The sequence below is a fragment of the Pseudopodoces humilis genome, chromosome 17, assembly GCF_049639895.1.
Source record: "Pseudopodoces humilis isolate 2021_Gansu_Grassland_sample_001 chromosome 17, ASM4963989v1, whole genome shotgun sequence".
NCBI lineage: Eukaryota > Metazoa > Chordata > Aves > Passeriformes > Paridae > Pseudopodoces > Pseudopodoces humilis.
Genome location: NC_142216.1, coordinates 3,187,567 through 3,208,902, shown reverse-complemented (window position 1 = coordinate 3,208,902; position 21,336 = coordinate 3,187,567). Strand labels below are relative to the sequence as shown.

The 21,336-nt window shown below is 58.0% G+C and overlaps 4 protein-coding genes across 5 annotated transcripts; 2 read left to right on the top strand and 2 right to left on the bottom strand.

The window, feature by feature from the left end:
• Positions 1–260: 260 nt before the first annotated feature.
• B4GALT7 (beta-1,4-galactosyltransferase 7) lies at positions 261–2,744 on the top strand. Its single transcript, XM_005523658.2, has 6 exons — positions 261–362; positions 471–824; positions 1,307–1,532; positions 1,754–1,837; positions 2,006–2,110; positions 2,263–2,744. The coding sequence occupies exons 1-6, from the start codon at positions 316–318 to the stop codon at positions 2,416–2,418; spliced, it is 972 nt and encodes a 323-aa protein (XP_005523715.1). The 5' UTR covers positions 261–315; the 3' UTR covers positions 2,419–2,744.
• Positions 2,745–5,267: 2,523 nt separating this feature from the next.
• Positions 5,268–10,792, top strand: N4BP3 (NEDD4 binding protein 3). Of its 2 annotated transcripts, none has more exons than XM_014253037.2 (5): positions 5,268–5,589; positions 7,602–8,045; positions 8,226–8,780; positions 8,971–9,228; positions 9,438–10,792. In XM_014253037.2, the coding sequence occupies exons 2-5, from the start codon at positions 7,632–7,634 to the stop codon at positions 10,008–10,010; spliced, it is 1,800 nt and encodes a 599-aa protein (XP_014108512.2). In that variant the 5' UTR covers positions 5,268–5,589; positions 7,602–7,631; the 3' UTR covers positions 10,011–10,792. The 2 variants fall into 2 exon arrangements, with proteins under 2 accessions (XP_014108512.2, XP_005523718.2); XM_005523661.3 differs by lacking the exon at positions 5,268–5,589 and adding an exon at positions 5,874–6,005.
• A 329-nt stretch (positions 10,793–11,121) lies between these two features.
• Positions 11,122–12,484, bottom strand: NHP2 (NHP2 ribonucleoprotein). Its single transcript, XM_005523662.3, has 4 exons — positions 12,321–12,484; positions 12,139–12,208; positions 11,962–12,067; positions 11,122–11,380 (listed from the first exon to the last, which is right to left on the bottom strand). The coding sequence occupies exons 1-4, from the start codon at positions 12,466–12,468 to the stop codon at positions 11,255–11,257; spliced, it is 450 nt and encodes a 149-aa protein (XP_005523719.1). The 5' UTR covers positions 12,469–12,484; the 3' UTR covers positions 11,122–11,254.
• Positions 12,485–12,937: 453 nt separating this feature from the next.
• On the bottom strand, positions 12,938–20,878 carry LOC106628223 (bromodomain-containing protein 8-like). The gene is made up of 7 exons (XM_014253110.2): positions 20,813–20,878; positions 17,476–17,748; positions 16,879–17,082; positions 15,482–15,627; positions 14,724–14,810; positions 14,342–14,410; positions 12,938–13,391 (listed from the first exon to the last, which is right to left on the bottom strand). Exons 1-7 carry the CDS (start codon positions 20,876–20,878, stop codon positions 13,169–13,171), a joined length of 1,068 nt encoding a protein of 355 aa, XP_014108585.2. The 3' UTR covers positions 12,938–13,168.
• Positions 20,879–21,336: the final 458 nt, after the last annotated feature.

Below are 21,336 nucleotides of genomic sequence, written 5' to 3'. Positions count from 1 at the left end.
TCTGCTGCGGGGGGGTGCTGAAGGAACTGGGACTGGGTTGGTGGGGGTGCAGGGAGGCAGTCCTGGGAGGATCGTGAGGGAGCCGCGGGCGGGGCTCTGCGCTCCCCGGCACCTGCAGGGGATGTGCTGGGGTGTCCCCGCGGTTTCCGGAGGAGCCCCGGCGGTGGGGCGGGATGGAGGGGATGTCCCCGGGGGCCGGTCCCGCCTCCGTCCCGCCCCGTCGGCGGAAGAGAGCGGGGCCGTGTTTCCGGGGGAGAAGGGGGAGCGGCGGGCGCAGCCAGCGTGTCCCGGGGCCGGCGGGGCCGGGCGGGCGCCATGGGCCCGGCCCGCCGCAGGGACGCGCTCCGGCTGCGCGGCGGAGGGTGAGCGAGCCCGGCGGGCTCCGGGGGGACGCTGCCGGGGGATGGGGGGACCTGGGGGATGGAGGGGCTGGGATCCCACCGTGCGCTGACCCCCGCGCCGTCCCGCAGGTCCCCGCCGCTCCTGCGGCTCTTCCCCGGCCGCCTCTCCGCCTTCCCGCTGTTCCTCCTGGCGCTGCTGCTGGGCTTCGCTTCGCTGCTCTGGCTCCAGCTGAGCTGCTCGGGAGAGGGGCCGGTGGCGGGCGGGCAGCAGAGGGGGGTTCCCCGGCAGCCCTGCCCGGCCTCCGCGCCGCTGCAGCCGCCCGAGGAGGAGCCGTCGTGGGGACCGCACCGGCTGGCGCTGCTGGTGCCCTTCCGAGAGCGCTTCGAGGAGCTGCTGGCCTTCGTGCCCTACATGCACCGCTTCCTCAGCAAGAAGAGGATCCGCCACCGCATCTTCATCCTCAACCAAATGGATCATTTCAGGTAGCGTCTCCCTGTGCCAAGGGGGTCCTTCCCAAAGCTCTGTGAGTGCTGGGAGGGTCTTACAGAGAAGCGCAGGACCAGGGCAGCGGGATGGCAGGGGCAGTGCGTGATGCTCTCCCCAAAGCTGCTCGTTGTAGAGCTTAGAGATGGACCAAGTGGTGATTTGCTTCCTTCTTCCTTAGCAAAAATAGAATCTTAGCATAGAATCCTTTATCCTTGGGTATCTCAGCTTTCTCCTCAGTGTCACAGGTCTGCAGCAGCAAACATGGGGACTCTGGAAGTCAAAGACAGGCCATGGGGTGTTTGGAAACGCTATCGCACCCAGCTCACTGTGCAGGGAGAAGCAGGGATGCAGTTGCAGGATGGAACGCTGTGTTTGCACGTGTCCCTGTTTGGGGACCGGTCAGACATTGAGCATTGATGGGGACAGCAGGGACAGTGGCTGCTCTGTGTGGCACTGAGAGCCCCCAGTCCTGTGGCAGGTTTAACAGGGCATCCCTGATCAATGTGGGCTTCCTGGAGAGCGGCAATGACACCGACTACATCGCCATGCACGACGTGGATCTCCTGCCCCTCAACGAGAACCTGGACTACAGCTTCCCAGAGGCAGGGCCCTTCCACGTGGCATCCCCTGACCTGCACCCTCTCTACCACTACAAGACCTATGTGGGTGGCATCCTGCTGCTCACCAAGCAGCACTACGAGTTGGTGAGCTCCTGGGTGGGATGTCCTGGAGAGTTTGGAGCAGGAGCTGTGACATTATCATGGTGAACTTGGGAAGTGGGGACGGGAGTCAAAATAGTTTGGGTACAGAGCCTGTGGTCTGAGCTGCTGGGGGGCAGGACAGGGGAGGCTGGGCTGGTGTCTGCTCCTCCGAGGCTGTGGAGTTGTGCTCGACCTTGGCTGGTACGGTGCTGCTCTTGTTCCAGTGCAATGGCATGTCTAACCGCTTCTGGGGCTGGGGACGGGAGGACGATGAGTTTTATCGGCGTATCAAAGGAGCTGGTCTCCAGGTAAGGGGTCTCTGCACCCTCCTGGTTTGAAATTGCCCTTTTTTATGTCTCTTCACCTGGCTCCCACTGTGGCCACCCAGTTTGGGGTCTGGGGAAGGCAGCCCTGCGCTCCAGCAGCAGGTGCAGGAGTTTTCCAGTAGCTTTACGGAAGCTCTGCTCCTCTCCCAGGTTCGTCGTCCCTCTGGAATCACAACTGGATACGAGACTTTCCAGCACCTGCATGACCCAGCCTGGAGGAAGAGAGACCAGAAGCGCATCGCTGCGCAGAAGCAGGTGGGACCTGTGGCCAAGGGAGATTTGGGCTGTGGTCACCACATGCTCTGAGCCCTCGTGCTCATGTCCTCCTCTGCCAGCTCTGGCTCCCTCCCCAGGCACTGGGTGCTTCCCCCTTCCAGCCTGGGCCGAGCAGTCTTTCTCTTCCTCAGGAGCAGTTCAAGGTGGATCGGGAGGGAGGCCTGAACAACGTGAGGTACCGAATCGAGTCACGGACAGATCTGAGCGTGGCAGGAGCCCCTTGCACCGTCCTCAATATCTTGCTGGACTGTGACACAAACGAGACCCCCTGGTGCACGTTTGGCTGAGCCCGTCCCTGCGTGCCAGTCGTGTGCTCTGTGCTGGTGCCAAGACTCCGTGGCTGCCGTGGAGCTGCCTGGAGCAGGCAGGGTTTTTGCAGTGGATGAGCATGGCAGTGCTGGCGAGACACAGAGGAACAGAAGAGGCTGAGAGCTGGACTTTGCTGGGAGGAACAGAAGAGGCTGAGAGTGGGACTCGCTGGTATCGCTGCAGGCGCTGGTGCTGCCTCCCAGGGCAGGTGCAGGAGTTGGTTTTCCTGTGCTGGACTTGGCTGAGCTGCCACACAGCTCACAGGACAATAAAGAACTGTCAGGGCACCTGTGAGTTGTGAATGCCCTGGGCTGTGCTGGCACTACTCCATTCTCCTGTTCCCTTCACCTTCCTTCAGCACACCTGTTCTGGCTTGGTCCCAGCTCCTCTCTGTGTGATAGGTGAGCTCTGAGCTGCTCTGGTTCAGAGCCCAAGCCAGTCTGAAATGGGCTCTGAGAGAGATGGTGCCTCTTCCAGCTGCCAGGTACCCCCAGGGCTGAGCTGCTGTCATTTCACTGCAGGAAGTGGTTGTGGTTGAGCCGTGCCCAAACCCCAGCATCCACAGCGCTGCTGGATGTCAGCACTTGTAGGCCAGGACCTCTCTGGGGTGAGGAGAGTTCTGGCTGAGCTCTCCTTTCCTTGCCTGCCTTCTGTGGCATGTGCTGCCTCAGCCTTTGTCGGGGGGGGGGGGAATTGAAAAGTCTGACGTGTCCCCTGGGGTCTTGGCACACGTTCTGGGTGCTGCTGCCTCCTCAGGCTGGGTAGAGCCAGTTGAACAGCCAGTACCCCTCCGTTCAGCATCACCACTAGCACTGGCACCAGGCCCTCCGCGTTTCCTGGCCCCTTCTGTCCTCATCTCCTGCTTGCACTTCCTGGAGTGGTCGCTCTGCATCCCCAGAGAGAAGCTGTTGCCATCCTGGGAAGACAAGGAGCTCCAGAGAGGAGGGAGGGAAGGAGGGAGAGAGGGAGGGAAAGGGGGAGGGAGAGCAAAAAGCATCGGTACCAAGGGCAGGGGTCATGTACCCTGTAGGGGCTGTAGGATGGGGTGTCTGGAGGGATCTGGTGCCTTCTGCTCTCTGTGCTGCTTTGCAGCTGGGAGAGGAGTCTGGAGCCCTTGGATAGGGTGTGGGGGGCTGCCTCTGAGGCAGGGATTGAGGTTCTGGTGCAGGGTGGTGAGGATCTGATTTGCATCATGGAAGCAGCAGGCCCAGCCTCAGGGCAGTGAGGGGATGTGCTGTCCAAGAGCTCCTGATGGCCTGTCCAGCCTGGTGGCTCCAAAGCTCTGCTGGTATCTGGCATGAAAGTGCTGGTGAACTTGGGCAGCTGGTGCACTTCTCCACAGGTGTTCTCAGGACCAGTCATGCCCTTGCTGTGGGCAGCCAGAGGGAGATACTGGCCCAGCAGTCCCAGTCCTTCCTCTCCATGGCACGGGTTTGGGATTGGCCATCTGTACGGCAGCCCCTTCCCGGTGCCTGAACCGCAGCCAGGGCTGGTGGAGGCAGATCAAAGTATTTCTCTGCTCTGTTCAAAATAGATGACACAATTTGGGGCAGGTTTCATAAAGATGTAGCTGTGCAGAAACAGAGAGCATATGTGCACCTCGCACTTCGCTCAGCGCTCCAGGCTCCTCTCCTGCTGCCTGGCAGCTATTTCTCAGCTCTGCTCGCAGCCCCCTCATCCTCCGGTTGCTTTTGTGGAAGAGGCGCCCTGCTGGAGACCCGGCTTCCTTTTATAGCCCTGAATGTGACTCGGAGGTCGCTTGGCTCTGCTCCCCCCACGCGCTTCGATATCGGCAATGGCCCAGCAGGAGGGGATGAAGTTTTTCCCTCCCCATCGCCTTTCAGCAGATGGGTAACACCCTGCTTGCTGTCCCAGGAGCCCTGCAGAGCCCAGCCCAAAGCCTCGCAGCATTCTCATGCTCTCAGCAAGCCCAAGGAGAACATCAGAATGCTCAGGGGCAGAGAGGGTCCCTGGAGGCTCAGCCCTGCCCCACTGTGACCCCCATTCTGGGGTCCCAATTACCATCGGTGAGGCCACCTGGGGTTGATGTGGGCACAGCAATCGATGGCTTCTATTGCCAGGTTGTTATAAAGTGGGTGGTTCCGGAGCAGTTTCCTGGTGAACACCTGGAATTGCTGCAGTATCTTAGAGGTGGGCACTGAGGGGTGAGGTGAGCCGAGAGAGGGGACTGGGGAAAAAGTGAGAGGAGGCTGAAGCATCTCTGCTTGGAGAAACATCCCTGGCTGCTGGAGTGACCTGGCCAAGCTCCGGGGCTCTGTGGAAGTTGCTATCCCAGGCAGAAGCACCCGTGGGGGAGCAGGAAGCAGGGCAGACGGGAAGGAGGGGGGTGGTCGTGACCAGCACCCCTCGCAGTCCCCCGGCATCACCGCAACCCGCCCGATCCGTGCGTGGTGCCAGTCCCCGCGGGCTGCCGGGGGGCCCTTTCACGGCTGAGCTCCAGGCAGAGGCCCGGGACATCGCAGCCCCATTCCCGAGGCCAGCAGGATGGGAAATGGCTCCGTTGGGAAGGGCTCCCTTGTCCAGAGGCCACGCGTGCTGCTGCGCACCTGGGCACAGGAGCTGCGGGGAACGGGGGCCGAGGCCCGGGGGAGCGGAGCGTGCCTTGGCAGCGCACCGAGGACACTGCCAGCATGTGAGCCCGGCGAGCAGGGACCGGGGACAGTGTGTGTGTGTGGGAGAGCACTGGCAGCACAGCTTGAGGACTCGGGTGTGCGGCGGGGGGAGCTGGCAGCCGGCGGGGTGCGAGCACACCGGATACGCCGGGCTGGGGAGCACGGGCACCGCGCCGAGGGACGGAGCAGAGCTGCAGCAGGTGTCCTGGCTCCCGGAGAAGGCCGGGACGCCGGTGACCAGGTCCACCCCGTGCCGGGATCCTCGCTCCCTGCGGCTGCCAAAACCGGCTCCAGGCCAGGATGTGGCGGCGCTGATTCAGAGGGATGAAGCGTGTCCCGTCTCACTGGCGCCGGGCCAGGCGAGAGCCCCCCGGGGGTACACCGCGTCCGCCGGGGCTTTGTGGGGTTCCTGCCCGCCCGCGGCTGCTCAGGGGGGCACACGGGGCTGCTCTCACAGAGGACGGCGCAGAGCGTGTCCTACGGAGTCGAGACCCCTCTCCACGCCGCAGCTACGAAGTAAATATTTCTTTGCAGCCTTGGTGGGCGATACCCAGGAGTACCAGCCCGCCGGTCAGGGGGTTACCGGGAGTCGAGTGCCGCCGGAGCTGTAGCTGCGGGGATTTGCGGGGGTCTGCCCGCCATTGGGGGGGTTTTAGCGCAAGTGTCGGCACCGCAGGCCGCCAGCGCGCCCTGCCCCGCCCCGCTGGTGGGCACGGCCGGGCCGCCCCCCTCCTTCCTCCTCCTTCCTCCTCCTCCTCCTCCTCCTCCTCCTCCTGCCTCCCCCCCCTCCCGTCCCACCGCCCCCGCGCTGCGATTTGCCGGTGCCGGCTCCGCCCGCCGCCCCGCGCGGCCGCGGCCGAGGGGCGCGTTCAAACGCGGCGAGGGAAGGAGCGCGGAGCGGAGCCGGGCGGGACCGCAGCGCCGCCGGCATGGTGTGTGCGGGGCCGGCCGGCCCCCGCCGCCCCCCATCCCCTGCCCCGCTGCGCTGCGGCCAGCGGGGCTTTGTCCCGGGCTCGGCCCCGGGCACCGAGTGCCCCCTCCGCCTTCTCCGTGCCGGAAATTCCGGCGGGGCTGCGGGGAGGCGCGGAGAGGGCTCAGCGGGGACCCGCGCTCGCCTCCCTCCAACCCTGCCGTTCCCTCCCGGGTGGGAATGGGAATGGGAAAAGGTTTGTGACCGTATCCTGCCCGGGCACGGCTGGGACTGGGAGCAGATCGCGAAGGAGCCAGGCTGGCCGGACCGGTGTTTTGCCGCCTGGAGGGTGATCCCCTCCCTGCCGCGGGCAGGACACCTTCGGGCTCCCCCGGCGTTTCCCAAACCTCCCACAACCTGACCTACTTCCTCGGCCGCCTGTGCCGGGAGGAGCCGCTGCGGGGCTCGGCCGAGCTGCTCCCCAATGCCGGGGGCTGGATGTGCATCCACGGCCCCCTCCCCACCACCGTGGGGACATCCACGACCCCTGTGCCCGTGCACGCCCGGTGGCACCGCAGGCAGCCCGCATCCTCGCAGAGGGTCCATCCCTGCTGCCCTTCGTGGGGTGCCGGTGCCCGGAGCAGGTGTTGGGCTCGCAGAGGGAGGTGACAGCGCAGGCCGGGAGCTGTCAGACAGGTTTGTGCGTGGCAGCAATTAAAAGCGGGGTGTTTGTTTACCCGGCGCGTGGTGCTGAGAACCAGGGCAGCTTCCTGGGCGTAACCCGGCCCCGGAGCCCTCGGCGAGGCTGGGAGCGATGCTGGGGGCTCTGCCTCGCCCCTGCCACGCTCTCTTTGTCCCCTGCACTGGTGTGAGGCCATCGTCCCCTCCCTAGCGCTGGGGAGCCAGAGCCGAGGCCAAAGGCATCCTCTCATCCTTCCTCCCCCGGCCACCTGCGCAGGAAGCTGCATTGTCCCGTCAGCATCCTGCCCCTTCCCACCGCCCTCACGCCATGTCCGGCCACGGGGTCCCCGGCACGCACGCAGCAGCTGGGCTGTGTCCGCCTGGTCCCTGCCCGCTGCTGGGGAGGGAATGCCTGTGGATGGATGGGGCCGTGCGAGTTGCGGGAGCTGTGCGGGAATGTCCCCGTGGTGCCGCAGAGGTGCCCGTCCCGTGCGCGCCCCGGGGAGGCCAAGCTGATGGGCATCCCCAGGGGCATTTTGGGGAGGTCTCCAGAGGGTGTCCGGAGCCGGAGGTCCCGGCGGGGAGGTTGGGTGCCGCCGGGCCGGGGCTGGCGCCAGGCCCGGGCAGGTGCTGCCGGCTCTGGAACTCGCCCGCCTGGCTGGGCGGCAGGTGCCTGTTCTCCTGTGCTGGTGGCGGCCCCGGCCCCGGCCGCGGGCGGGAGGTGGGGCTGGGTGTGGGAGGAGGCGCTGCACCGTGGTGGGGGCAGCGGCGGGGAGCCCCCGCCCCGTGCGTGCTGTGCCCTGTCCCCCGGGAAGCTGCACGGGAGATGGCAGATCCATCCCAGTGCCAGGAGCCCATGTGGGCTCTGGGGGCCGGCTGGGAAAGGGGGTGCCGGGGGTGTGTCCCGGCATCGCTGACTCTGTCTCTTCCTTGGCAGTGCTGGTTCTGGGCTTTTCTCTAATTCTCCATGGCAGCAGCACAGGGTCCTGTGACCTGTGAGCCCGACACCCGTGTCCTCAGCACCTACCTCTCCTCGGAGCCCGTCGGCGTCGTTGGCAGCATGGGCAGCGTGGGCAGCCTGGTGGAGAAGCAGGATCTGTCCCCCCTGGAGCTGCGGGCCCCGCTGGGCGGCTCGCGGGGGCTCCGGCAGCCCGACGGGTTGCTGCGCAAGGGCCCGAGCCAGCGGGAGCTCTTTGGGTACCTGCACGGGGCCAAGAAGGAGACGCGGGCGGAGCGGAAGCACCAGACATCGGGCGCCTGCTACAAGCGGGACTACGAGAGTGACCGCGAGAACCGGTCCCCCGAGCGCTGCTCCCGCGAGCATCACCGTGGGGCCGACTTCTCCAAGAGCTCCCTGCCGGAGCGGGGCCGCTTCGACAAGGTGAGGCTGTGAGGTCTGAAATATGTCCTGGTCTGTCAGAGGATGGGGATGGAGCAGGATGATCTGCACCCCCCTGGATGGGATCTGGGGATTTGAGGATGTTCAGGGATATGAAGCTGTGAGCGTGGGGGTTCTCTCTGGCTCTAGAGGCTCATGCTTGACCTTGCTCTTGTTTTTCAGTGCCGTATCAGGCCCTCGGCCTTCAAGGCAGTGGCTGGGAAGGGGCTGGTCTCCATGCAGGGCCTGTCCTCCTCCAAGGGGCAGAAGTTGTCCAAGAGCAACGGGAGCCTGCACACGCTGCTGTCGCAAAGCAGCACAGCGGCCCCGCAGCACGGCCCGCTCCGCACCCACCTGCTCCACGCCATCAGCCTGGATGAGGCCTCTGACTCCAGCCACAACTCCATCCAGAGCTTCCCGTCCTATGGCTCCCGCCTCAAGCCTGCCCAGAGCCAGTTCAGCGCCTCCATGGGCCACATCAACCACATTGGGGGCTCCTTGGACAGGGTTTCCCGGAGCCCCAGGGATACTCTGGCCCCCGAGAAGATGCCCCTGTCCTGTAAAAGCATGGCCACCCTGAGCAGGGTGCAGAGCCCCGGCGAGCCCCCGCCGCCGTACGAGTTCTCCTACTCGCTGGAGGACGCGGTGAAGCAGCTGGAGGACCGGCTGCAGGAGACGGGAGGGGAGCTGCGGCAGCTCAAGAGGAGCCTCAGCGAGACTGAAGACCCCTTCACACAGGTGAGCCATGGGGCTGGGGCGGAGCTGGGTGCCCCGGGCAGGGATGTGGGGATGGAAGGAGCAGTGAAGGAGCTGCTGTGGTGGGTGATGAGCTTGGAATGCCCAAGCGTGGGATGATCAAACATCATGGGACCTCTTGGGGTCCCTCCTGGGGCTACAGCCTCTCACCAGTGTCCACCTGTACTGGCAGGCATTTGAGGACAAGCAGAGGCTGTGGCTGGACGAGCTGGAGGACCTGAAGCAGATGTACATGGCCCGGCTGCAGCAGGTGATGCAGCAGGCGCAGCGCGGGCAGCGGGCGCTGCAGCTGCAGCTCTACAAGGCACAGCAGGAGAAGAAGCGGCTGCAGGAGGAGCTGAGCCTGCAGCAGTGCCAGTGTGAGGAGACCAAGCTCCGGCAGTCCCAGGGCGAGCATGGCAGCCCTAAACTGGAGGAAACCAAGTGGGAGGTGAGTCCCCTTCCTTCCTCGTTTCCACCCTGCTGGCTGTGGGACCAGGATGGGGGCAGCAGTTCCCTGCTCTGGTTTCGCTCGGGGTCACAGTATGGGAGGGATGAGCCACGTGTGGTGCTTATGGTCTCCCAGGATAACCTGGGATGCTGCCACCCTTGGCGTCCTGCTCCCCCAACCCTTCCTCACCGCTCACCCGTGCCCTGCAGGTGTGCCAGAAAGCAGCGGAGATCTCCCTGCTGAAGCAGCAGCTCCGGGACACCCAGGAGGAGATGGCTCAGAAGCTGGGGGAGATCTTCAGCCTGAAGACGCAGCTGCGGGAGGCCAAGGCGGAGGTCCAGGCCAGGGACTCCCAGCTGGCACAGCTGGCAGACTCCTTCCAGAGCCCCCCGGAGCCGAGCACCTCGCTGCCTCTGGGCGATGACCCCATGCCATCGTGCCAGGACTTCCCTGGCTGCGAAACTGATGACTCCAAGTGCCGGGGCCTCCAAAGTGACTCGGCGGAGCCCCTGGAGCGGCAGGTGGAGTGGCTGTGGGCAGAGCTGCTGCGGGAGCGGCGTCAGGGCCAGCTGCAGGCTGTGAACTTTGAGCTGGAGAGGAAAACGTGGCAGGAGGAGAAGGAGAAGGTGCTGCGGTACCAGCGGGAGCTCCAGGCCAGCTACATGGAGATGTACCACCGGAGCCAGGCGCTGGAGCGGGAGCTGCGGCAGCTGCGGGCGGAGCCCAGGGATGTCAGGATCGACTCACCCTGGATCGAACGGGTGGAGTCCTCCAAGATTTGAGGAGCAGAATGCCAGTGGGACTGAGAAGGGGGAAGGTCTCTTGCTGCTGCAAAGGGACGATCTCAGGGTGTGCACAAGGACTGGCCCCGCTCGGCGCTGCCCTGGGCTGAAGGACCGATTGCCACAGGGGAGCTTTTCCTTCTTGCAGCACTTCAGGCCCTTCTGGCGAGGGTCTCTGGAGGGCGGGGGGGTCATCTGTGCCAGGGTGGGGGTCTTGCATGTGCCCCATGCTCTGACTTCAGGAGCGTTTGCCCTGCGATTCCTTCTGCCATGGGGGCAGAAACCAAGCACCCTGTGAGACATTCTCTGTCCCTCCTGCTCTGCTGCCCCTGTTCCTACAACCCAGTAACTTAATGTCTTGTGAGGAGAAGCTTAAGCCCTGTCCCCTACCCCACTGCCTTGCTGTGGGGGTTGCAGCTACTGGTTGCAGTGGCTGCCTCGTCAGCAGGGCCCTGGAGCTGGTGCTGCCACTGGGGAGGCCGAGGAGGAAACCCTGAGGAGTTCTGGTGCTGCTGGGAGGGGGCAGCTGCCCCAGCACCTCTGTTGGGGCTTCTCATGTCCCTGGTGTGGAGCTGCTCTGCAATGGAGGTGGTCGGTGCAGCTTTCTTCAGGCTGAGATGGGGGAGTGCCTTGTGCAAGGAAGGATGGGAACTGGTGCTCTGCTACACTGGGAGGAACTGGGGTGGGAGAGGGGATTGGGGCATGTGCCTGAGCTGGGGAAGAGGCCGGGATCCCCCCTCCCAGGGGAGCAGGGGGAGCTCAGAGGTGCTGGAAGGAAGGAGCTCTGCTCTATGTGTGTAACAGAGCCAGGTGAAGGCCGGGCCCGGCTCCACGCCCCGTTCCTGCAATAAACCCGCATTTCTCTCCCCCGGCCTCTGCTCTGCTTCTCTCGGGGTCGGGGGGCTCTCGGGGTGAGTGGGATGGTGTGGGGCCGGCCTGGGCCTGCCCAGCACCCGCCCCGGAGCTGCCGCGGCGGGCTGGGCAGTGCAAGCGGGTGGGACATCGCCCTGAGTCACGGCGGGGCGGAGTGGGCTCATCCCCGCCTCCTCTGTGGTTTAACCCAGCCGTGGAACCCCCTCCAGCCCTCGTCCCGAGCACCAGGACCACGCTGTACAAACCCACAGCCACCTTTATTCACCCCACAGTGCTCAGCATCCCCCCTTCAGTCCTCTCGGCAGAGTCCCCCAAAAGAGCCCCCGGGCGGAGGGACAGGGACCCGCAGGGCACAGCCCGGGCCCGGCTCTTCACAGCGGCAGGGGAAGGGCCAACACCTCCTCCAGGCACTCGTCGTAGGCCTCCTGGTACTCCTCGTGGGGCTTGATCATGATGACACAGGTCGGGCGCTTGGAGCCGGCTGCAGCTCCCAGGTCCTGTGGGAGCAGAGGAAGGCCATGGGACACCAGGTCCCTGAGGTGAGAGCTCGGGACCAGCTCACTGCGGGCCCTGGTTTAATGCAGGGAAGCTCTGCCTGTCCAGCCCATCACCCCAGGCCCTCTGCACTCCTCCTGGGTTCATGAACCTTTTTACCATCTTGTCTCCTACAAGTTGCAAACTGGGGTGGCAGAAGGGACTGGCACCTGGCTCATGTGCCATAATTCTTCCCCAGACTGGGGCTGCAGAACTGTCTGCACCAGGGCTGAAGCTCCAAAGACACCGACTGCCCCTCCAACTCCCTGTCCACAAAAGAGCTGACCCCACCTTAGAGAAGCCTGGAAAAGATGTGCTGGCTCTGTCCCGGAGCTGCTGCAGGAACTCGATCATGGCAAACAGTTCTGTGATCCCACTCCTACACTTCCCCCCTGTCCCTTCTGTGCCTTAGTCAGGGACAAGCACCGAGTTCTTTACTCAGGCATCGGATCTGCATCTCCCCGGGAAGGCTCCGGTCACAGCCTGGGCTCCTCACCGGCTTCCTCATCAGCAGGGCTGGTTCCTCCCCAGCCCCAGCACTCACCGTTTTGGAAGGGACGTATGCGTACGGGAGGCTCCGGTCCTCGCACATGATGGGAATGTGGCAGTAGACATCGATGGGCATCGTGTCCCCGGCCAGCACCGTGATCCTGCAGGGAGAGCCGTGTCAGCGGCCGGGCCGCGGGGCCGTGCCGGGCCAAGGGGCCAGGGCAGCACTTACCCCTTCTCGCCCTTGTTGATGAACTTTTGCACCTCTTTCACCCCGCGCCGGACCTGCTTCTGCTTGGTCGCTGCAAGAGAACCACGGCGTGAGGGGCTGAGCGAGAGCCGCAGCGTGGGGGCCCGCGCCGCAGCCATGTCCCGGCCCCTCCCCACCCGCGCCGCATGCCGCCGCCGCCAGACCTTTCCTGATGCACTTGAGGAGCTTTCGCGTGAGCTTGCGGGACGCGAGCGGCTGCGCGATGGGGTTCAGGAAATCGAGCTGCTCCCGGTACGAGAGCTCCGGTGCCGCCTCCGCCTCGGCCGCCTCCTCCGGCTTCTCCCGCGCCATGGCCGCACCACGCCGCTTCCGCTTCCGGGGCGCGCGCCGCGCCGCGGGCGGGACACACCCCCGCTAGCTCTCCGCCAGCCAATCGGCAACCGCGCTGGCACTGACAGGCAGCCGGGACGACCAATGGCAAGCGGCGTTTGTACCGACCCCCGGCCACGCGCTCCGTTCCGCGTTTCCCGGCCCCGGTCCCAGTTCTGTTCCCGGTCCCAGTTCTGTTCCCAGCACCAGTTCCACTTCTGGACCCCTTCCAATCCCAGTCTCAGTGTCAAGCAGGCCGGGACAAGCTTCAACACGGGCCTTTATTGGGTGTGGTCAGTGCCGGTAACGCTGGACCCACCCGACCCAACAGAACAGCACAACAACCGCAACACGGGAACGCTGCCGTGCCCGGTGTGCAGCCAGCCACCCTCACGGGCTGTGCCCGCTTCATCCACCTGCCCGCACACAGCATTTTCTCCTTTGCTTTTCATCCCAGGGAAGTCTTCTCCCTGCAGGGCTACGTCGCTGCTGTTCCCAAAAAGAAGGGAGGCTTCCAACATGGTACCCTCCCCAAAACTGATTTGAATCAACCCAGCAGCCAGCACTGGGGATTAATGAGGTCTACCCAGCACATCCCCTGAGCCCAGGAAATGCCCTGACCCACAGGGACAACACTGCTCCAACTGAGAGAGGCCTCAGGCAGGGCTGGTTACCTTCTGCCTCACTCCAGCCTGTCCCTGGACAACAGGAGCGCTTCAGCCAAGACCTGCAGCTGCTCCAAGACCTCTCGCTGCATCTCCACAGCCACGTGGAACACGCGGTGGTCAGAGCTGTTGTACATCACGGCGTTCTGGAACATGAGCATCAGGTCACACTGGAACTGCATCACGGACTGGATGTGTCCCTTTGTCAGCCTCCTCTTTATGCTGGATAAATCCATGGGTCTACAAAAGACACAGAGAAGAAGAATGAAATTGCAACCCAGGCCAGGCATCCTTTGGAATCTGCATGAATGTGCTTGTTCTCATTTCAGGGTGGCCCTGAAAGTACAGCTATTTTCAATCAATTTTATTGCTCAAGACACACAGTGGGGAGTGAGAAAGGCTTTTCTTCCAAGCCAGACAAACCAAAAGTGAGTTCAGCCAATGCGACACTTGCTATCCAATCAACTTGGCAGGTCATTAGCAGTCACCTCTGGAAAAAATGGGATGCTGAGCTCCAGAGAAGGCAAGCAGTAATTAGTCTTCAGGAAGTCAGTCCAGGTCTTAGTGGAGAAAGGAAAGTTACTAAAATAGGTATCTATTAAACCTCCTAAAGATTGAATGGTGCCACCAGCAAAAATAGCAGTGCTGGTAAGGGGAACATGATAGGGAATAAATATTACTTCCCTTATTGTGACAGAATGGGAAAATGAATGGCTGCAGAGAGGACAACTGTGACCAGAATAGAACATGATTCAGCTCTGAAAAAATGCCATTAATCTCTCTGGGAAATATTCTTATGACCCACTTCTGTGCTGAGAGTGAAACATCTGGGGCGCTCGCAGCGGGTGAGGAGGGGGCATCTCCTGAGGCACATTCCAGACATGGGGAGAAGGGACTGTTGAGCTGCAGGGCCTGAATCCCCTGCCCAGGGACTGTCCCTGGGATATGCCAGCCATGCAATGCCTGCACAGGGCAGGCACAATTCCCACCAGCTCCAGAGTCAGTGCAAGCTTCCAGGTTCTAATTACCCAGAAGGGAGTTTTACTGAAAGAAATCAGTGGGAGATGCTGGTGACAGCCAAACTCTGTTAAAGGAGGAAGGAAACCATCCCACTGGCCCTTTGGAAACCAGAGAAGACAGAAAACAACCAGAGAGAAATCAGCCAGCGAGCACTTCCTCCACAAACTCACCTCTTTACCACATCCTTGTATCCAGGGGCTTGTTTCTCTGACACTGGCTTCAGGAACGGGCTGCTGAACCTACAGGGACAAGGACAAAGAATGTTCTCTGCCTGCCCCTGCACTAAAAATACGGAGCAGGGCTTGCCTCTCCCTGCTGGGGGCCACAGCCATTGTGCCAGCTGTGTAGGAAGCAGCATTTGGGCTCTGCCACTTTAAGCAGAGGAAATCAATATGTAGTGTTCTCTGCAGCTCTGCAGCAGGCAGCTGTTCCCAAAGTCCTGGGGAGACGGGCCAGCCCCTGGGAGGGGAGGACTAGGGCTGGTGACACAGGAGCTGGGACTCAGGGCAGTGTGTTCAGGACATGTTGATGCAGCCCTCTGTTCCCACGTACCTGTGGCTGGCTATCATCCTCCAGATGGACAGGAGCCTTTTTTTGAGGATCAGGTGTTGGAGGGGGTTATTCCAGCTTGGCTGCAGCCTGTGGAGTGAAGATACTGCCAGATCATCATACTTGAGACAAAGTAGGAGGTGACACTTCTGCTGGCTCCCACCACATCCAGGTGGATGAAGCTACAAAAAGCCTGAGTGTGATGGTGGGAGTGTTCTGCATCAGAAAGCACAACTGAACATCCAGAATGCAGGAAGATGCAGGACAAGAGGTATAAGCAAAGCTGAGATAAAGAGCAGCACCAAACTGGATAGAAAACCTCAAGCTGCTCTGCAGTTCAGAATTCACTGAGGTGTTTTTTATGAAGTTTCTCTTCCTAAAACCCCATGTTTTTTTATTTGAAAAGCAGTCCAAATGATCACACACGTGGCAGAGCCTGCATCTGACTGACACACCTGCAGCTGCTCAAAGGGGGTTGGTAATGCTGGGCTGTGAATTGCCTGACAGAACCCGATGTCCAGCTCACACCAGGCCTACTTGACTTGAGAAAACATGTATTTTCCATTTAATCTTGTATTTAATCTCTACTCTTCTCACTTCATCTTACAATGAATGCCCTATAATACCAGAAAATCCAGAGATAGCACAAGTTCCCTCCTTCCCTCCTGCTCTGCTTGGCTGCCTGGAGATGTCCTGTGCCATGCACTTGTTCTCACGTGTGACAAGGGAAGTGGCTCTGTTCTGCAGAACCAGCTACTTACAGGTGTGTGTTGGGAGAGCCTGTGGAGTCCAGCACTGGGGCTGCAGAGCTGTTGTCACTGTTCTCTTCATCCAGGGCCTGGGCACTCATCTCTGGTGGATGCAGCTCATCTAAAGGTGGTTCTCCAGGTATCTCTTGAATCTTGCCCTGAAGAGCACAGAGGATGCATCTAAAAAGGCAGCACATTATCTGAAACCTTTATCTAGAAGCCAGCCTGCTGCATATCCCTTCCCTGAATCCTGGCTCAGCTGGGAGCTTGGTTGCTCTGTTACTCAGAGGATGCTGTTTGACCTCACTCAGACCTTCCCAGCAAGAGCTGTGTCTGATCTCTTGGATGGCATCCACCCCTGGCTGACACAAACCCTGTGGAGCTGAGTGGTGCCCAGTGTTGTGTCTGTCTGCTCTCTGGGAAGAGTCATGGATGTAGAGAGGGCAATCAGGAGCTGAGGTAAGACTGCCTCAGGCTTGTTAAAGCTCCAGATGCAGATAACAGGAACCTCTAGAGTTCAACAAGGTTGTTTCCTCACAAACTCCCACGTTAAAATGACAGGGAATAGACTCAGCCAGGAAGGAGAGTGGTGCTGTGGTTGTAGTGGTTTTCCAGTAAAATGCTCAGTGGGATTTCATGCAGGAGCACCTCAGAATCCTCAACAGATGTGAAGCATGAGGAGACTTCTGAGAAAGAAACTGGACACTGTGCTGAGTTTGGCTGTGACCACTGGGAGAACTGTGAGGGAGTTGCTGGGAATAACAGCAGTTGAGAGCAGAGTAGCTGCTGGGAATACACTGTCCTGGCTGAACAGGTGAAATCCTGGAGGTTACGTGTCTCCAGTGTTCCGAGTTTGCAAGAGAACAGGTGTGGAAAAACGGCCCTGTTCCTCCACCACTGTGTTAATTTCCCAGGAATACGCAGCAGGCTGGTGCGAGCCCACAGCCCCCAAACACGGGACTGATGCAAACCCAAGCTAGACAGTGCCTGCTTCCAAGACATGACAGTCCCCAGGGGCAGATGGTTATTGCTGGCACAGCCACGTGGGCCTGAAACCAGCCAAGCTGTGCTGCAAAACACAGCAATTAGAACCAGGCAAGTATTCCAACCTTGCCTAAAACCTGAGAGCAGCCTGCCAGCTCTCATGAGTCACCTTTACACTGCCAAGGAGCAATTCCTCCAACTCACATCTGAGGGTTTCATCTGTAACAAGCTTCCTGTTTATAAAAATACACAGCCATACATAAAAAACACCCTTCCCTCATACATTTCTTCTGTGTTCCCTTCCTGAGCGTTTTGTCTCCCCTCTCAGAACCTCAGGCTCCCCCATTTCTTCTAGAGCTGGTTTCCTTCACTGTTTCATCTCTCATCCAGGTCTAGAGGCTCTTTTAGGACCACCACTCTTCTACCTCTCTTCCCAGGGAGTGCTCTTTCTCATCTTTTGCCAGGATGTGTAGTTGACTTTCCTCTGCTCCTGAGACTGCTGTTCCTGTGGTCTTTTCCTGGCACCTCACTTCTCCTCCGTCACTCTGCTTCCCCGAGCCACAATAATCCCACGGAGTCTGCAATGACTCTTTGCTGCTAATGCAGAAAGATTCCAACATCTGGGTTACCTGCAAGACAGTGATTTATTACTTCAAGTTGTGAAGGCAAAAGGAAGAAGAAATAAACAGCAGAGATGCTATTTTTGCAATCACTCACGAACGCCTTTCCATTTTTAGGAATCCTTGCAAAATCTGATGAAGCCCTGTGTTATTATTACAGTGTCAGTTCTCTGACATTTCTGTGCTTAAGGGCGAGCTGTGTTTTGGCAAAGCAGCTGCCTGGGTGCAATGTGAGCTCTGAATGGGAGGAAAAGCTGGGCTGGGGAGAAAGTGAACCCAGAGCTTCTGCTGTGCCTCCAGTCTGTTTCTGTTTGTATGGATAGTCCCAGTCCTGAAAAGCCCAATGTTTCAGGAGGGCCTGAACTACTGCTGCCCACCTTCCTGTAATCCAAACAGCCCTACCTCCAAGAGGAACTGGAAAAGACTGTCGCTTCCACATGGCTTCTCTGCCTTGTGGTAATCTTCACTATCATCCTTCCAGAGAGGCTCACTCAGCTCCATCTCATGGTCTGTCTCTTGGCTGCTCCCCTCTCGCTTCCCCATGGCCAGCTCTTCAGTGTTTCTCCAGCTCCTCACATCCAGATCCAAGCTTGAATCCCAGTCAGGAAGAGACTGGAAACCACTGTTCTCTGATTTGATGGGAGATTCTAACTCAGACTGCCAGGCATGGCCCATCTGCAAACAATGAAAAGACAATGAAACAATGAAGAAATGTACCCTGATCCAGAACTGCCAAGCCCAGCTCATTTCTTGACATACTTGGAGGGCCACAGCATGGGAAGGACTGTGAAGTGAGCAACCTACACCTGAGCTCACCACACAGCACATGGCAGGGCTGCAGCTCTGCAACACAAACTGCTGCTTCAGAGCAACTGAATTTCAGGTTTTCTGGTGCTTTTGTTGTGCTCTCTCTCTGCTCCAGTCAGTGGGTCACTCTGCTGAGGGCATGCTGAGCTGTCTGGGAGCATCTGGCTTTGCTGATGCTCCATATTTAAGGTGCTGAAGGCATCCAGCAAGCTCAGACCGAGTCCTGCTGGGGCTCCTCAGTTGCTGAGTGATGGGAACAACTGGTGACTCCAAGGACAACTCACTGAAATTCCACTTGTTGCCCCGAGAACTTCTTATACTGGAGATAACTTAGTACAAACCTTACAGACACAGTTTTGAAAGTGACAGGTGTGATTTATCTGGATGGTGATATCTCATGTACCTCAGCCAGAAGAATTATAACCACACAGTCACACACTGACAGTTCTATACATTGCAGAAAAGAAAAGTTAAAGCATTAAGGAAGAAACCACTCATTTAATCTCTGTTGATTAGTCCATGCCTACATGTCTTCTACTCCATGAAAGCACTCTGAGTCCTCTAAGCCTGGGGAATTGATTGCAGTCACAGTACAAAAGTAAAAGATGTCACAAAATCTGTGTCTTGCCACTGAATGGAGCTGCCTGGATGCTGCACCTATGGATTAATTAACACTGTCTTTAGAGCCTTCAGTTAATTATGTACAACCCAATTTTTTCAGAGTTTTGAACAAGCGTATTTCTCACTGATTGTCTTTTCCATTCTCAGGACTGCTAGCACAATTCCAAATTCAGCTTATGGTGCATAACAGGAAGAAATACAGAATCCACTGGGTCTGGGATGAGAAAACAGCTTTGCTTATTTTGTCAACTCGCAAGCAGAGTTGGGATCTGAAAGCCTGTCCTTCCAAAACCTCTTTCAAAGTTCTCTTCAGTGGCAGCAGATGAAATTTGATGAGGTAGGAGATAATATTACCTGCTCTCAGCTTCCAGGTGAGGGAGTTGGGCAAACTGAGATTCCATCTGAAGAGAAACCCTGTGCCTGGAGCTCTCTCCTGCAGCCTCACCAGAGCTGCCACACGCAGAGGCACGGAAAAGCCTCAGCCCTGGGTAATCTGATCACTTGTGATCATCTTTCTGTGCTCCCTGAGGGATAAACGTTGAAAATCAGGAAGTCCTGGGAACTTGGGCATAAGATTAAAGAGATCTTCAGCCTTATGTTCAGTTTTACCAAATCTTGGAAGACTCAAGATGCCAGAGAGCAGAACAGTTAGTGCAAGACATGATGAGTGAAATAATCACAGACAGCTCAGCTCTACCCATTTCCGGACAAAATGACACAGACTTGAACTTTTAATTAAGAATTGCCTGACAGTTCTTAATTATGTTGGCTACAGAAGTCACTAGCAAGGAACCTCTCTCAGACTGGAAAGTTTTAGTTCACTTTGCAGAGATCAGACACTGCACAACCCTTGCTGTTCTGGGAAAAAGCTGTTAGAAATCAAAAAGACAGCCTTTAAAAAGAACTTACACGTCAAAACAAGAAAAATGATAAAAGCCTGAATTCTAATAAACGAATGTAGAATCCACATAAAGTAGGCAAAAAAGAAAAGAAAAAGAGAACAATTTGCTAAAGACATAAAAGCAAATAAAAACAAAAAACCTCATCAAAAACATCAGAAGCAGAGAGCTGCCAGATGATCAGTGGGGATGACACACGATCAGTGCCAAACATCTCAGTGGAAAATAGGGCCAGTTGGAAAAACCAAATTAATCATCATTATCAGCAGTTGCCACAGAGGAGCTCACACGAGACCTTCTCTTGGGATGGGTCTGAGAGACGATTTCTAATTAAAATGTCAACAGGGGAGATTTTAGAACAATTTGAGGGAGTGAATAAACCTTAGAACCCATTGGGATTCATTTGTGAGCCCTAAAGCAGCTTAAATATAACGTGACTGAGCCTATGCTGTGGAAGTTGTCATTTAAGAAGAAAACCAGAAAGGGGTGACAGTTTTATCTGTCTGTAAAAGGGTGGGTGCTGGGAGATGCAGCACAGTAAAACATCAGCCCTGTACTAGACAGATTAGAACAAAGTATTAGGAAGAAGAGAATTAATAAGTAGTCAGAGCATGAGATGATGAATTGGGAAAGAGGGAATGAGGCTCCATAGAGAAAATCATATTTAAAGCTCTTAAACATCATTAAAGACTATTAAAATGTCATGGGACAAGAGAGAAGGCTGAGAGAAAAATACCTGGTTTAGAGAAGAAACCAAGGGTAGGAAGGAAGAGCAATGCTTGCCATGATGAAAGCAAGTTACCAGAGGGTCTGATAAAGGTCTTCTCCTGTGCTGCACCTTCAGTTTTCCAGCAGAGACAATGGCAGGACAGAGGTATTATAGAGAAATGGAGCCAGACTCTTCTCAGTGCCCAGCAGTGAAAGGAGACAGAGACAAGTTGTACCACAGGAAATTCTGACTGGGTATAAGGTAAATATTTGAAGCTGGCCCTGCTCTGAGCAGCTGAATGAAGGAAAGGAATGCACAGAGGTTCTTTCCAACTTAGAATCATGGAAAGAGGTTGGGTTGGGAGGGACCTTTAGAGGCTGTCTGGGTCCAGCCCCCCTGCCATAGGCAGGGACACCTTCCACTATCCCAAGTGGCTCAGTCTCATCCAACTTGGCCTTCAGCACTTGCAGGGATGAGGTATCCACAGCTTCTCTGGATAACCTGTGCCAGGGCCTCAACACCCTCACTGTAAAAAAATCTTTATCCAGTCTAAGTAGGGCTTTTAGTTTAGAACCATTACCTTGTCTTGTCACAACAGGCAATGCTAAAATGTTTGTCCCTAACTGAAATAACTCCATAAAATGCATGAAAAAGACCCCTGTAACTTTTTGGGTTATGAACTGAGAACAATAAAAATTCAAACCAGAAATTTGCCCCCAGGTTTAGCAGCGAAGGACAACCAATCACCAATCCAAAGGAGTTTCAGCATTTCCACATCAGTAAGGTGACTCGTGGTGAAAATTCACCTCAGCAATACACGGGACTTGACACAGCAGGCATGGCCAACTTCAACACTCAACTTGTGAAAACTGAGAGCTCTTACTGGATAAGGCAATAATGCCTCTGGTCTTAATCCCAGTGACTCAGTTTCCTGAAACCTGTCTACCAGAAAGCTGCACCCTGGACATGTTGTACAGAGTGCAGAGCACTCCCAGCTGCTGCAACAATCAAGGATGGTGTCATTTTGTTGTTTTTCTTTCACCCATGAAAGGTTGTGTGGGCAGAAAACATGCAAGTTTCATCTCAGGTCATATGAGCAGAAAAAGTGACTTGGAAATTCTCGCAGGGAACTTAAACCATCATGTTGCTGAGGAAAAGGACAGTAATTCCCAGTAGAAACAGCACACAAGCTCAGACGTGAAACCAAGTACTGGCAATCCTGCCTAC

Coding starts and splice junctions, on each gene's coding strand:
- B4GALT7 (XM_005523658.2), top strand. CDS start 316: ATGGGCCCGGCCCGCCGCAGGGACGCGCTCCGGCTGCGCGGCGGAGG. Junction 825..1,306: donor AACCAAATGGATCATTTCAG/GTAGCGTCTCCC, acceptor GTCCTGTGGCAG/GTTTAACAGGGCATCCCTGA. Junction 2,111..2,262: donor GCATCGCTGCGCAGAAGCAG/GTGGGACCTGTG, acceptor TCTCTTCCTCAG/GAGCAGTTCAAGGTGGATCG.
- N4BP3 (XM_014253037.2), top strand. CDS start 7,632: ATGGCAGCAGCACAGGGTCCTGTGACCTGTGAGCCCGACACCCGTGTC. Junction 8,046..8,225: donor AGCGGGGCCGCTTCGACAAG/GTGAGGCTGTGA, acceptor CTTGTTTTTCAG/TGCCGTATCAGGCCCTCGGC. Junction 9,229..9,437: donor TGGAGGAAACCAAGTGGGAG/GTGAGTCCCCTT, acceptor CGTGCCCTGCAG/GTGTGCCAGAAAGCAGCGGA.
- NHP2 (XM_005523662.3), bottom strand. CDS start 12,468: ATGGCGCGGGAGAAGCCGGAGGAGGCGGCCGAGGCGGAGGCGGCACCG. Junction 12,209..12,320: donor CCTCAAGTGCATCAGGAAAG/GTCTGGCGGCGG, acceptor GTTCTCTTGCAG/CGACCAAGCAGAAGCAGGTC. Junction 12,068..12,138: donor ATCAACAAGGGCGAGAAGGG/GTAAGTGCTGCC, acceptor CTCTCCCTGCAG/GATCACGGTGCTGGCCGGGG.
- LOC106628223 (XM_014253110.2), bottom strand. CDS start 20,878: ATGCTGAAACTCCTTTGGATTGGTGATTGGTTGTCCTTCGCTGCTAAA. Junction 17,083..17,475: donor TTTTCCAGTTCCTCTTGGAG/GTAGGGCTGTTT, acceptor ACTGTCTTGCAG/GTAACCCAGATGTTGGAATC. Junction 14,811..15,481: donor GGCTCTCCCAACACACACCT/GTAAGTAGCTGG, acceptor TTCACTCCACAG/GCTGCAGCCAAGCTGGAATA.